We start from the raw sequence: 13345 nt of genomic DNA on the forward strand, positions 1-13345 counted from the left end.
ATTATAACGCCATTGCACATTATGTTACCTGTCACACCTAGCTGCCAGATTGCTCACTAAGGATATTACCTATATACACATACAGCTACATCCTTAGTGAGCAATCTGGCCGCTAAGGGTGACTGGCAATATATTGTCCAATGGTGTCATAATCTAAATCTATATCTTGTTTGTATTTTCAATGCTCAAATTAAATACTAGCGCACAGATGTAGTTATGCAAGTTTTTTTCTTATGCAAGTTTCTTCTCCATTGCAGTGGCATTCAGGTCCATATTTCTCTTTACCAACCTCTGTGCTGTACCCTTCAAATCACCTAATATTTAGTAAAATATACCAAAAAGTACTTTATTATACATAAATTATGTACACCATATAAAACAAATGGCATTTCTATTCTTTACACGCTCACTGATACCCCCTCCTCTCACTCATTGTGCCTCCACTGACTCCCCAACATTGCTCACCTGTTACTATATACCCATGCTGTAACACTGCACAAGTTAATAAATGATCTTCATTTGAGTGAGTTGTCTGGTTGTCCGTTTGTGAGATTACAAAGTGACCTTTGGATCGAGTCTTGCATAGTGTATACCAGCCGTCATTTCACAGCGTTTCATTCGTTAGATTTATAATCAACTTCCCATTGCAACTTAAACAAAAGCAATAGAAAAGCTCAGTTCGCATTTCAATCTTTGGCCACATTTTGCATATGTGCCAGGAAAGAGCTTGGCGCAGAAGTTCAATATGTCCATAGACCCCATGTACCAAGTATGTTGTAGATTTGAAAAGTAACCTTTTTTCCCCTCCTAAACTTAAGCGGTCCAAGAAAAAAAAAAAAGTCGCACCGGCGATTCCTGCAAATCCACAGTATAATTCAATATAATAAAAATAAAACGCACTTCTATTTTCTTAAATCAGCCCTTTAGAAAAATATACAAAGTAGTTCAAGGTCCACTGAATTGTGAAACAGATTATCAAGTCCTGAGGATATGATTGCTGGCACTTTGATACCATATAAAACGCCTTCTCCTTACATAAATAAGTAGCACACGTTCAACACACACAAAAAAAAATTTAAAAAAACTGTCACTTTTAAAGGAAAACTAGGTCTTGGATTGTCACCTGAAGTTATTTTGTAGAGGACTCCTCCGCTTACTCCTAAGAGCGGATTATTGCTCTTGGACACAGAATGCCTAAATTACCAAAAGGTTTGGCTTGATTTGTAGGAATGCCTTTCGGTCAAAGTTTGCTCATTCGGTCATCCATCCTGATCTTCCTCACAGTTGTAGTTCTTCGTGTCTAATGCCAGACTGCATCTTGTAGCTATATAATAAACATTTGTGTCATTTTTATATATTTTCCTCCAATATGATGAAGTATTTATATTCCATAAGAGCTGGTGCCATTTTGCAGAAAGGGACCTACAAGAGTGAAACCTCAGCGGCAGACTTCCCTTGTACACTTGCTCTAGCAATTTAGTAAGAGCACACATGTTGCTGAAGCTGGTTGGTACTAACCCAAATGGGGAAAATAATCAAATTCGATTTCCTTTTCTTCAAAAGTAGTTGTGCCTTCAGTTAATTTTTCAGGTAGATGATCTTGATGAAGCTCAACAGGGGATCCATGGTCCTGAACGTTCTCTTTAGAGTCTGAACATGCCTATAGAGGCTGAGAAGTTTAGAACCCAAGTTCATATACCCTATTGGAGGAGTCCGAGTTAACAGAGGAGAGTTCCATGTTCACGGTCCTCAGATATTGGCAGGGTTGACAGCAGTTGTGAGTGTATCTTAGTCTGGAGGACCAATCCTCTATTACACAACATATTTCACTTTCCCTTGAGGTGGTCTGCAGGGAAATTGAACACTTACTGTCAAGTTTTAGCACAGATTACAGCTGACTTATGAAGTCCCAGCAGGGGGACACTTTGTGATAAGCCCACTGTCAAGGGTCCCCTCTAACAAGTAGGGATTGTCCAAAAGCGGAGAACCAGATTCAATAGGAGTGGTTTATTGTAATGCCTGAAGCTCACGCTTCTGTGTCTCCGTTTCAAAAGCATAGCTGCATCGACCAGTCACAAGATCTGTGTTTAAGGTTTAGCTGTCTGCTGAAGGTGTAAACAACTGGACAGAAATAGAACTCTTCACATTTTCCACTTGAGGTTTTACTCGACTTGAGAAGATGACAATGACGTTTCTAGTAAAGACACCACACAAACTTCCTCCTTCTTGGGCTCGTATACAGCTTTCCCATACTTTAGCCAATGCTGTTGAGAAAGAAAATTAAAGATTTTTCATTTGCAAGTATGATAACAAATACAAACGTAATTGTAACATAAAATAGTACTTCTAAATGGCGTAAAACCTTACAATCAAGATTGTATGCAAAGCAAGAGGAAGAAGTTGGCATTCATTTGTAGCTTTCTTTCCAAAAGGAAGAAGTCTGATTTATAAAATACCATTTGGCTTTCTGGTATGTCAACATTAACGTGCTTTCACACTGAATGACTTATTTAAAAAAAAAACAAACTCAAAACGCTCGATCATTTGAATGATAATCTTTCAGTGTAAACACATAGCCAACGATCGAACGATGAGCTGTAATTCATTTGCTTATCGTTCATTTCATGCAGGTGTTGGCTCGTTCGCCAATTCGGTTTAAATACTGCTCATTCAGTCATTCTTATTCATTGGCGCAGTGAATGTGAACGACTTGTGAGTGTACAATTTATCTTCTGAGATGAACAGGCTGCTTGAGTAAACAAGCGAACAATGTCAATCACTTAGCGTAAAAACACCTTTACTCAAGAATGGGTCTTTGAACATAACTCATGTGTTAGCGCCAGAGATGAGCGAACCTACTCGGACACGACCCTTTTTCACCCGAGCGCCGCGATTTTCGAGTACTTCTGTACTTGGGTGAAAAGATTTGGGAAGGGGGGCACCGTGGGTGAGTGGGAGGTTGCAGCGGGGAGTGGGGGAAGAGGGAGAGCTCCCCCCTGATCCCCGCTGCTACCCCCCGCTCCGCCACGCCTCCCCCCGAATCTTTTCACCCGAGTACGGAAGTACTCGAAAATCGCGGTGCTCGATCGAGTAATTACTCGAAACGAGTATATTCGCTCATCTCTAGTTAGCGCAATTTGCGCTGTTTGATATACTGTGGGTGCCATATTTGACATGATCAATGTACGGGCCCAGAGATCCCCAATGAAAGCCATATCATCATAGAGTGTACATCCCAGGGCATCCACGTTATTTAGGTGGGTAAAGCTTTTGTATAGTATTCAAACAAAGGAAGGTGGGACATTCAGATACATTACAACATTTTGTGTGCCGATAGGTCATTCTCATAGTGAGGTAGCTGTGAGCTCATTCGCCAGGGAGGAGCTTCCATTAAGCATGCTCTGTTCATTGAGGACTTTCTCTCCAGGAGAAACACTTACCATCTTCCTCTCATTTGCCGTTTCCTAAATAAAAGCATTCCTTATGCCATGTGGCAGTAATTTGAAGTGTCTTCTGCTAACAAAGGACCAGTCTGACCTGTTTATGGAAGCAATACACTACTCACTCAATTCATATGGGGGCGGCCCCTTCCCCCAGGAGGTTTAAAAACCAAAGACACAAGTAGCATCCTCCATCTGAAAATCTTCACAGCTGACAGCTCCCCATGCGTGTGAGTCCTGCCTTATAGTTATTACTCAGCACAGACACCTTATAACACTACTAGTAATTCGTTATCATTGCTTATTTGCCATTTATACTGTTTTATCATAATAAAAGCCACAACGACAAGAGTTTAAAGGAGTTACATTTATATCATTAAAGGGAATCTATGTAGGCAATTTTAGTTTCATTAATTAGATGCAAGGCCATCTAAGGCTACTATTGTATGTAAACCGTGTATTCACATGGGCAAGTGCGATATTGCACTTGTAAATCAGCAACTTTTCCTGTGATTCTGTTGAGAGAAAAGTGAAAAAAAAATTGCACGCGGTTTCAATAGTAAAAATAGAAAACTCCCATCACACTCACATGAAACTCATTTAAATGCGATGAGATTTTTTTTTCCTCGAATAGAAACAAATTGGCCATTTCTGAACAGAATAGCCCAAAGGTAGGACATGCGGCAATCTGCGTGTTACGACTTGATGGTCTGAGAGAAAAATTGCTCCTATCAAACAGATTGAACTGTTCTTCTCACATGCTCATTCCATCCAAATGGCAATTGAATTACACATGAGTCGCCCATGTGAATACACTCTTAGAACAGGCAGTGCAAACTGAAATCTGGTGCATTTTGAGATAGTCTAGTCTGTCACAGTGACACTGCTGAAGGATTAATCTGTAGAATTTTAATATTTTTGGACCCTTTAGTTGGCTTAGTTTGCACCAAAAATTGCACTAAAATTTTGGTGAAATTTCTGGAAATGTGGCACTATTTTTGCTGCAATTCAGGCCACGGTCTTAACCTTGGTTTATGGTGATCATCACACTTAGTAGGTGGAGTTATGCAAATGTACATCAAAAATGATCCCTTCTAGAACACAAGTGGGTCTTCCTGGATGGATCAAAAGCTGGGGCTTAAAAATATCCCACAAATGGCAATTTTAATATTGGAACATATACATTTTAAATCAAATCACACACGCAGTTATTATAAGTAAGATATCCCTGTGTATTGTGAGCGGCACATATGAAGAGATCCCTCTGGCACATATGAAGAGATCCCTCTGTATTGTGAGCCGCACATATGAAGAGATCCCTCTGTATTGTGAGCGGCACATATGAAGATAGCCCTCTGTATTGTGAGCGGCACATATGAAGAGATCCCTCTGTATTGTGAGCGGCACATATGAAGATAGCCCTCTGTATTGTGAGCAGCACATATGAAGATAGCCCTCTGTATTGTGAGCCGCACATATGAAGATAGCCCTCTGTATTGTGAGCCGCACATATGAAGATATCCCTCTGTATTGTGAGCCGCACATATGAAGATGGCACACTCATTCCGCTTTTCTTTCTATGGCTTCTTTTGTATGTAATTCTCTCACGCAGAAGGCCGACTACTCTCAGCTGTTTTCTTTCAATTTTTTTTAAAGTTAAGAATGAAAAGTATGTTAAGAATAATGCTGAAGAGCCAACATGGAGACGTTCATTCTTTATACTTCAACTGTATGTAAACACTTCAAAAATGGTCGCAGTCTAGTACAAAAGTTATTTTAAAAAATCACTTTATGCATTCACACCTTGTATGTGACCTACATTGCTGTTGGCAGTTTGGGGAAAAACTACGTGGATTACTAAGCATCTAGATAGTCAGTCTGTGGCAAAGATCACTGGTAATGCTGGATCTCCATGTCCCAGCAGAAGTCAGCACTGTGTCCATCTGGGTTGTTCTATAGAAATGGCGCTACCGAGGGAGGTGTTTATTTTCTACTACCTTTGGAGTAGGGCTTCTATTTCAAGCATCCTCAAAAAGCCTGAAAAATCATTTTGCATCCTCCAAAAATTCTGGAAAATCATGCTATGTCTTATTTTCAGGGTATGTCTTATTTTCAGGGAAACAGGCTAGAAGGCTGCACCATTTTGGAGAGAATAACCATTTCTTCTTTCTCATTTTCATATCCTTTGCTATCATGCACAACCCCTTTCAGAATGCAAGGACACTCCCGCTCTCGAAACCGCTGATTTTGAGGAAACCACTGCTAACCAGGCATTTTCCCTACAGCAATACTGCATTTCCCCTGTAGTAGCTAAGTGACCACCTCTCATAAGATGGCACAAAGTATGCCCACACAGGAGCCACTCTTGTAGAGCAGCCCTCCGGTCTGAGTCAAAGAGGGAAGTCCTGGGCGTGGGACCCCACTTCATTATATTTATATGCCCTAGTAAGATATACATATAGGGTTTGTGTACCTGGCACAATCCCTTTAACGCAGTGTTTCTCCAACCCCAGTCCTCAATACCACCCCCCTCCCCCACCCCCACCCCCTTCCCCCAACAGGTAATGTTTTCAGAATTCCTTTAGTATCGCACTTGTGATTAAATTATTGCCAGCGTCTTAAGAATGGCTATAGGTGTTCTCTCTGCAGGATATCCTCAAATCATGAGGCTCTATTGGGGAGTCTTGAGAAATGGAGTTTGGAAAGCCTGCTTTAAGACATTATCCTTTTTTTTTTTTTAATTAGGTGGCTAATGATCAGAAACCCCCAGAGATCAATAGTTATCTCAATGGGAGGTTGGAGATATACATTAACCTGTAGTATTAAATTAATTCACTTAATGAGTGGCTTTCCATTCTTCGAAGGAGGTCCCTCTCTATGAGGTCCATACAGCGTGTTCTATCCGTACATACAAAAATGGGAAAAACACCATCTGTAAGAGTCATCCACCTCCTGGATAATCCAATAAACATAATTAATAAATATATCGGATATCTCAATCTACAGTCTCTAGTCCTCTCCTCCTTCCTCTCACCAGTGAGAATAGTGATAAGTGAAAAAAAATATTTTACCTGAAAATCACTGGATAGAACTTTGCTAGGATCCGGTATTCGAGGACAAATACGGAACAGCAGTCTGAAAGATAATTGTATAAAATAAAGATATTGTAAATTGTGTTTTCTTATCACTACAATAACCTCTACTGCGGTATTGGAGGATTAGAAGGGAACTGGTCACTAATGTAAAGCACCATAAACTGAAGTCCGCACCGGCTGAACATCTGGATCTTCAGAGTCCCATGCACGCAGCTCTCCTATACAAGTCTAAAGGGGGAGCGTGTATGCACAGGACTCTGAAAAGAGTCAAGATGTTCAGCTGCCATTGGCAAGTATTAAAATATAGCTCCTAGCCCCGTCACCTCACCTAACAGCAGTATAAGGGTGGGTTCACACAAGCGTGTTTTTGTGCGTACTTAGGTACGAGCAAAAACATGCGTGAACACAGCTGCGTGCTTGTCGTCAATGGAGCCACGGCTGCTGCCAGCAGCTCCATTGAAAGCAATGCTCTGCCGGCTCCCTGCATTCTTTTTCAGGGAAGGGCTTTACATATAAGCCCTTCCCTAAAAAAAAACAAAACATTTTAGTGTAAAAAAAACGGACCTCTCCGCCGCTGCCGTGACCCCCAGCAGATGTTTCCTTCACCCCCGCTAGTTAAAAGAATTCCCTGCTGCTACATCTGCCACATCTGTGGCACAGATGCAGCAGAGGAATTCTTCAATTTTCAACCGCAGCTGTCACTCATGACAGCTGCTGTACAGAATCCTGCTGCCGGCATCCCGTCATTGGATTTCAGGGAAGGGCTTTAAACATAAGCCCTTCCTTGAAAATCCAAGAAAAGTAGCGTTAAAAAAAAAAAAAAAAAGCAGCATTCTTACCTCCCTTCAGCTGCCAGGGCTCAGCCGCAACTTCTGCCGCTGTCCCCGACTCTGTAGTTCTCAGCTATCAGCAGCCGTGGATTTAAAATCCCCGCCTGCTGGTAGCTCTAACTGATTGGCTGAGTGCTTCAAATTTTAAATATTACTTTACTAATGTTTAATCCTTGAATGTTTGTTTAAAATTAAAAATTTTGCGATTGGCACCGTGGAACGCTAAAACTGTACCTTCTCATGTAGAAAAGCAGGAGGACTGTAGTCACGGTGATGAACAACACAACAGGGAGAAATATCACTAGAAATCGGATTCTCTTATCTTCTATAGCTAGAACATAAATGACTGAATCAGTAATCTAGAATACAGGCATGATCATTTTCAACCATTATCATAATGACAGACACCATATCTTACTAGGAAAGCAAATTCATATGATTCGGATTCTGGATTAAAACATCATGGTTGGACTGACACAGTTAACACATTTCTTTTAAGATTTTCATTGTTTTCCTAGTATTTCAGTTCAGGAGTGTTGATGTTGGGGACCAGTGCCTGTTAAATGAGGTATATAGGAAGTGCTAGCACACACACACAGATCCACATCAAAAGACTAACAACCACCTGTCCGTCCGTGAGTTACATGCACTGCCCCTGATCACATGACGGTGTTGTCATTACAGGTCCTTCATCCTTGTGCAGATACCCACGACCACCAGTCAGTGAGCGAGTTACATGCTCCGCCCCTGATCACGACGGTGACGTCATCACAGGTCCTTCAACCCTGTGCAGATTACGGGCGGACTACATCTCCTACCAACCCCCGTGGCCTCAGTGCTAACGACCACCTAACCAAACAGCAGTCATGTGCTTATAGCACCTATGATTGTCAGCGTCATGTGATCAGTCGCTGCCCAAGACCTAAGCAGGTCCAGCTGCTCCCTGAGCTGCTGTTTTGGTACACGAAGGAGGAAGCGCACAGCTCCATATATTGTGCAGTGGTCCAGCATGGTATTGCAGACACAGCTCCCATTGAAATGAATGAGAGCTGTGCCTGCAACATAATGCCAGGCCACTACATAATATATGGAGCTGTCTGTTACCTACTCTATGCACCGCACAGTGGCCCAGCAAACAACTGATTGTCTTGAGTTCTAGGCAGTGGACCTCCAGTCAGTTATTGATCATCTGACTTGAGGATAGGTCAATCTTTCAGAGCTGGACAACCCCTTTAAATAAAGAAACACATTAGCTGTTAAATTTCCCCCCAAAAAAACCAACTAGATAGAGCATGGAATCCACTATTCACAATAGGTGATGCTCACAGCTCACCTCTCCCCCCCTCCCTGCACAACGATCTCTGCACAGATCACATCTATACATCCCATAGAACTCAATGAGTTCTCTCTTGTCTATTGTAAGAATTTCCCATGAACTTTGCTGTAAAGCATATCACTAAAAGCTGCTATAAAACATCTCTCTACAGCAAAAGCAAGATGGGAGCTCCCATAATCATGTAGATGGTGGATTCTCAAAAAATAAATAAATAAATAAATAAATAAATAAATATCCTAAAACCAGATTTATAAAATAATTGGAAAATGTTTAACTATCTGGTTTTAAAATGTATATATGGCGACATATTCCCTGAAATGTAATTATTTCTTTACCCATTATCTTCTTCTCCTCACTCCAGTCACTCCAGAGTAAATCCTTACGTTGTTCATATGGATCAAGAAAACACATTGCCTTTTTCATTAAGTTCACCCGAACCTTAACTGTGTATGTAATATCAGGACTTATGTCAGGAAATTCCATGCTGCCACCCTGGAGAACCTGAAAATATAAGAACATGGCTGTTGGGTATATTATGAAGACACACAGACACAGGTATACGGAGTAAACATGAATGCTGCTTTTGGATGTAATTTATCAAATCAGTTTACCGGAAAGTAACATGAAGCTACACTGTGGATACAGAGGGCTGCGGGTAACGTGTGCCACAATTACCAAAGTGTCTGGGCAAGAGACGGGCAGGACTTGTAAGCCTCAGCCATACCGGGGGCGTAACTAGAGGCTCATGGGCCCGGGTGCAAAAGTTCAGCTCGAGCCCCCATCCCCATAGACTAGTTTTACATGGGCGATCGCTAAATCGCAGCAATATTGCAATTTTTCTCATGGAGATGTCCGAGTGTCAGCGCTGCTCTTTTTCACAAAAACATTGCGCTGCTTGCAGTTTTTTCTTGCAAGAAAGACAATAGGACTTTCTAAAATCGCCTTCCACGAAAATCACAAGTTCGTGCGATGCAATAAAACGAAAGCTCTATGGGAAACATGGGCGATAAAAAAAAAAACGGGCAGAACGCAGAAAGATAGGACATGCATCAGTTTTCTTTCCACGCAACATCGCAGGACTGAAAACATTGCAAATGTGAAGGAAACCATTGAAAAACATGGGCTTCATAATTCTGCATTATTGCCCGTGTGAAACTGGTCTTGGGGTGTTTCAGGTAGTGGAAATCGTCTCGTTTGCATCGAACGTTCCACACAAAATTCCGTTTCTAACACCGCGATTTTTGAGAGCTGTCTGCGCTATTTTCATGTGTTTAAGCACTTTTTAACACACATCATCGCCCATTATAATGATGGGGTGCGTAAAGAAACCCTGTGTAGGGCTGTACAAATGTGTTCCTAAATACCGCTCAAAATCACGGCAGATTACTGATGGTATGTGTGACCGTGGCTTTAGGCCACTCTCACACAGGCGCTCGGCAAAAGTTTGCTATTCCGATGTTTTGCTGCGATTTTACTTTCGTTTTCAGTCCATACCGGGTTGTAGCGCACGCCATCATTGATGAAAATAAAATTTAATTTATACTCCCTTTGTAAACTGGCACATCTTTGACTGTCTGAGTCCATGAAATCTATGCCGGCTTTCAAATTGGCGCGTGTCGGCTAAAATGAAGTCATAAATTTTAGTGCAAAAAAGGTATGCTCCAAAATTACGGAATTTTTTTAATGTCAGAAAATTGTCCCGTATTGCATAACGAATTTCGCCCTTTGCTTCAGATATTCAGAAAAATCCTTCCGATCCTTTACATAAAAGGGATCTCGGTATCTTACCTTAGAAAAAGTCTAAATCTATAGAAATCCTTAGAAAAGGGCTTGTACTAGGCCTTCTACTTATGTATCAGTTGTAAGATTTGTTATTTTGTGGCCTTTGACCTGTGAGCCACACAGTATCCATCTACTGGTTAACTTTGCCAATATACTGATGTTTAATAAAAAGATTTGTAATAAAGTTAAAAAATACTGTAGCTCTGACCGAGATAACTTTCCAAACAATGACTATTTATGACTAGAGATGAGCGAGCGTACTCGGTTCGGGCGTTTTTGCACTCGAGCACCGCTTTATCCGAGTAACTAACTACTCGGACGAAAAGATTTGGGCGAGAGCTACCCCCGCTCCACCAGGCCGCCCCCCTCCCCCCCCCCCCCCCCGAGTCTTTTCGTCCGAGTAGTCAGTTACTCGGAAAAAGTGGTGCTAGAGTTCAAAAACACCCGAACCGAGTACGCTCGCTCATCTCTATTTATGACCTTAAATCCAAAAGACTGTACTGACTAAACGTAGATGTTAAGGAAGGGGGTAATAAGAGATGACTGGGGTGAAAAGACACAGATCCATTTTTGCGGCTTATTAGCAGCTTATTAGCAGCATGCACAGATCCTGTAATGACATTGGTTACTATGCTGCAGAAAGGCTCTAGTATATATTCTAGTTCATAATGCATACTGTGTAACAGAAATATTTGTCTTATTACCCCCAGGTGGCGCCTCCCATTTCCCATATTCAGTATTAAAACACACGGCAGCTCCTCCATGTATAATACCATACACTGACATGTGAGGGGAAACTAGAGACAAGACACCATGGACCGGACAATTGCACCAAGTTTGGTTTTCATAGGTTCATTAGAACCAAAGTTACAAAAACTTGAAAAATTAATACAAAGCGTTACAAATAAACTTTGGGAAAATCAGTTTTCTTTTCTCCTCTCTGATAGTTCAGCTCTGGATGTCATGTCAAGTCCAGGTCCTTTATTGCCTTCCTGAGTCTTCAAGATCTTCCCCTTCATAAATTCTATCACAAGAACGAGTAATTTATGCAGCGCTGGTCCTTCACCACAGCTTCCACACACTCGTAGGTATCCTGCCAAACTATCTTCACCTTCCTTCAAGAGTTCTTGTTTCCATCTTCCAAGATCTAGAGGAACCTCCTCTTTATAGCATTTACGAAGTGAAGAAATCAGCACATTGTGACGTTGAGCTGCTTCAGTGAATATCCTTCCTCTACAAACATCTGTAACAGCAGCATCCATAGCCTACATGCTGCAATTACAGCGGGTGTTTCTTGGCACACTTTCTACTTTCCTATGGATATGCCACTATGGGAATACACCAGTTTACCAAAGAAAGGAGCGAAATTGTGACTGCAGCTCCAGAATGGAATCCAATACAGATTGTAATGCAAGAGGAAGGGCAAGATAAAGCAATTCAAGAAAAAAAGTACTGCATCATGTATGACAAGGAGAATAAAAAAAGGAAATGCTGATATGTATAGTGTGTGTAGGTGTTGAAATCATAGAATTAGAAAGTTAAAAATCTGAAATGAAAAGCTTGAAGGGGTTTTCCAGTCGAAAGCTATAGAAGATCTATGTGGTGAATAAGTCATCAATAGCAGATCGGCAGGCGTCCACCGCCCATGTCCCATGCTGGTCAGCTCATTAAAAGGAGCTGAGGATAGGTCATCAATAGCTTTGGACTGGAAAACCCCTTAAAATCCCCATAAAATGTGTCAGATCTGGCTTTCAAAATTAAATCTGAGAATCAATCTAAGAATTTTAGTGTCTATTGTTTCCAGGGCACTTCGGCAGCTTTAAAAGGGGCTGTCCAACTTCTAGCTGTTTTGCTGCAGGAAGTAGACAGCTCTGAACAATGTGCAGTGGTCTGAGTTGGTACTGCAGACAGAGTCCCATTCACTTCAATAGTATTCAGCCTGCAGTACCAACCCAGACCACTGCACATCGTACAGTGCTGTCGGTTTTCTGCAGCAAAACAGCTAGAAGTGGAAAACCCCTTTGACTCCAGTGTAAGGATCCTAGTTTTTTCAAATAAGAATACAAATTTCACATTTTCCCACAAATAACTTTTTACAGCACAAACATTTATTTGACAAAACCTGGACAATTTTGTACCTTCCAAAAAACTTTAAAGACAACCTGTTAGAATTCCTGAAAAATGTATTTTAGTAAACACTTTTTCCTCCAATTTAATACATCTTTCCTTCCAACTCTTCATTTTACCATTATTCCTTCTTGAAACGCATGGCCAAACTCACAACTGCGTATTACCGTTATCTTTATCAATAGTGGGTGCCCCTACATTGTCTGATTCTGTCAAGACAAATCGGACAGGGTCACTTAGTGCAAGAAAACGCTTTAATGACAAAAAGAGGGAAGGTAATGCCTAATTGTCAATTTATTCATACATTTCCAGGAGGTATAATAGAGGAACAGCACAGAGCAGAGCTCCAAAAAACATGCTACTTAATAATATTTTAATTGAGAATACAAGTATTTACTTAGACAAATCAGGAGAGCTCACAAGTCCTCATTAATGCAGAATGGCCACACAAGAATAGTAACTGCTCCACAGGAGTAAGACTATTGTGGCCCGTCGACGGGATAGGTCAGAAAACAGTAATAAGAAAGAAAAACTTTATACCGTAACGATGACTTTGTGTCCATCTGACATTTCAAGTTGTCCTTGATAGTTTACAGTCAAAGGTACATCGGATTCATTCCATCTAACAAGCAAAGTGTTATTCGGGATAATCTTAATATCAGTTATGACTGGAGCTTTGAGCTTTGCTGAAAAAAAGTAAAAAAAAAAAAAAAGTTTACAAAAAAGTACGTTTTT

The 13345-nt window shown here is 41.1% G+C and overlaps 1 protein-coding gene across 1 annotated transcript in view; it reads right to left on the minus strand.

The window, feature by feature from the left end:
* Window positions 1-344: 344 nt before the first annotated feature.
* LOC136580927 (interleukin-13 receptor subunit alpha-1-like) overlaps window positions 345-13345 on the minus strand; it is a 55104-nt gene continuing 42103 nt past the window's right edge. Inside the window, exons 7-11 of the mRNA XM_066581861.1 lie at window positions 13151-13296; window positions 9037-9202; window positions 7600-7696; window positions 6512-6575; window positions 345-2264 (exon numbers count right to left, since the gene is read on the minus strand). Coding sequence (XP_066437958.1) covers window positions 2163-2264; window positions 6512-6575; window positions 7600-7696; window positions 9037-9202; window positions 13151-13296 — 575 coding nt within the window. The 3' untranslated portion in view covers window positions 345-2162. The remainder of the gene's footprint in view (window positions 2265-6511; window positions 6576-7599; window positions 7697-9036; window positions 9203-13150; window positions 13297-13345) is intronic.

The sequence above is a fragment of the Eleutherodactylus coqui genome, chromosome 10 (genome assembly GCF_035609145.1).
Source record: "Eleutherodactylus coqui strain aEleCoq1 chromosome 10, aEleCoq1.hap1, whole genome shotgun sequence".
Taxonomy (NCBI): Eukaryota; Metazoa; Chordata; class Amphibia; order Anura; family Eleutherodactylidae; genus Eleutherodactylus; species Eleutherodactylus coqui.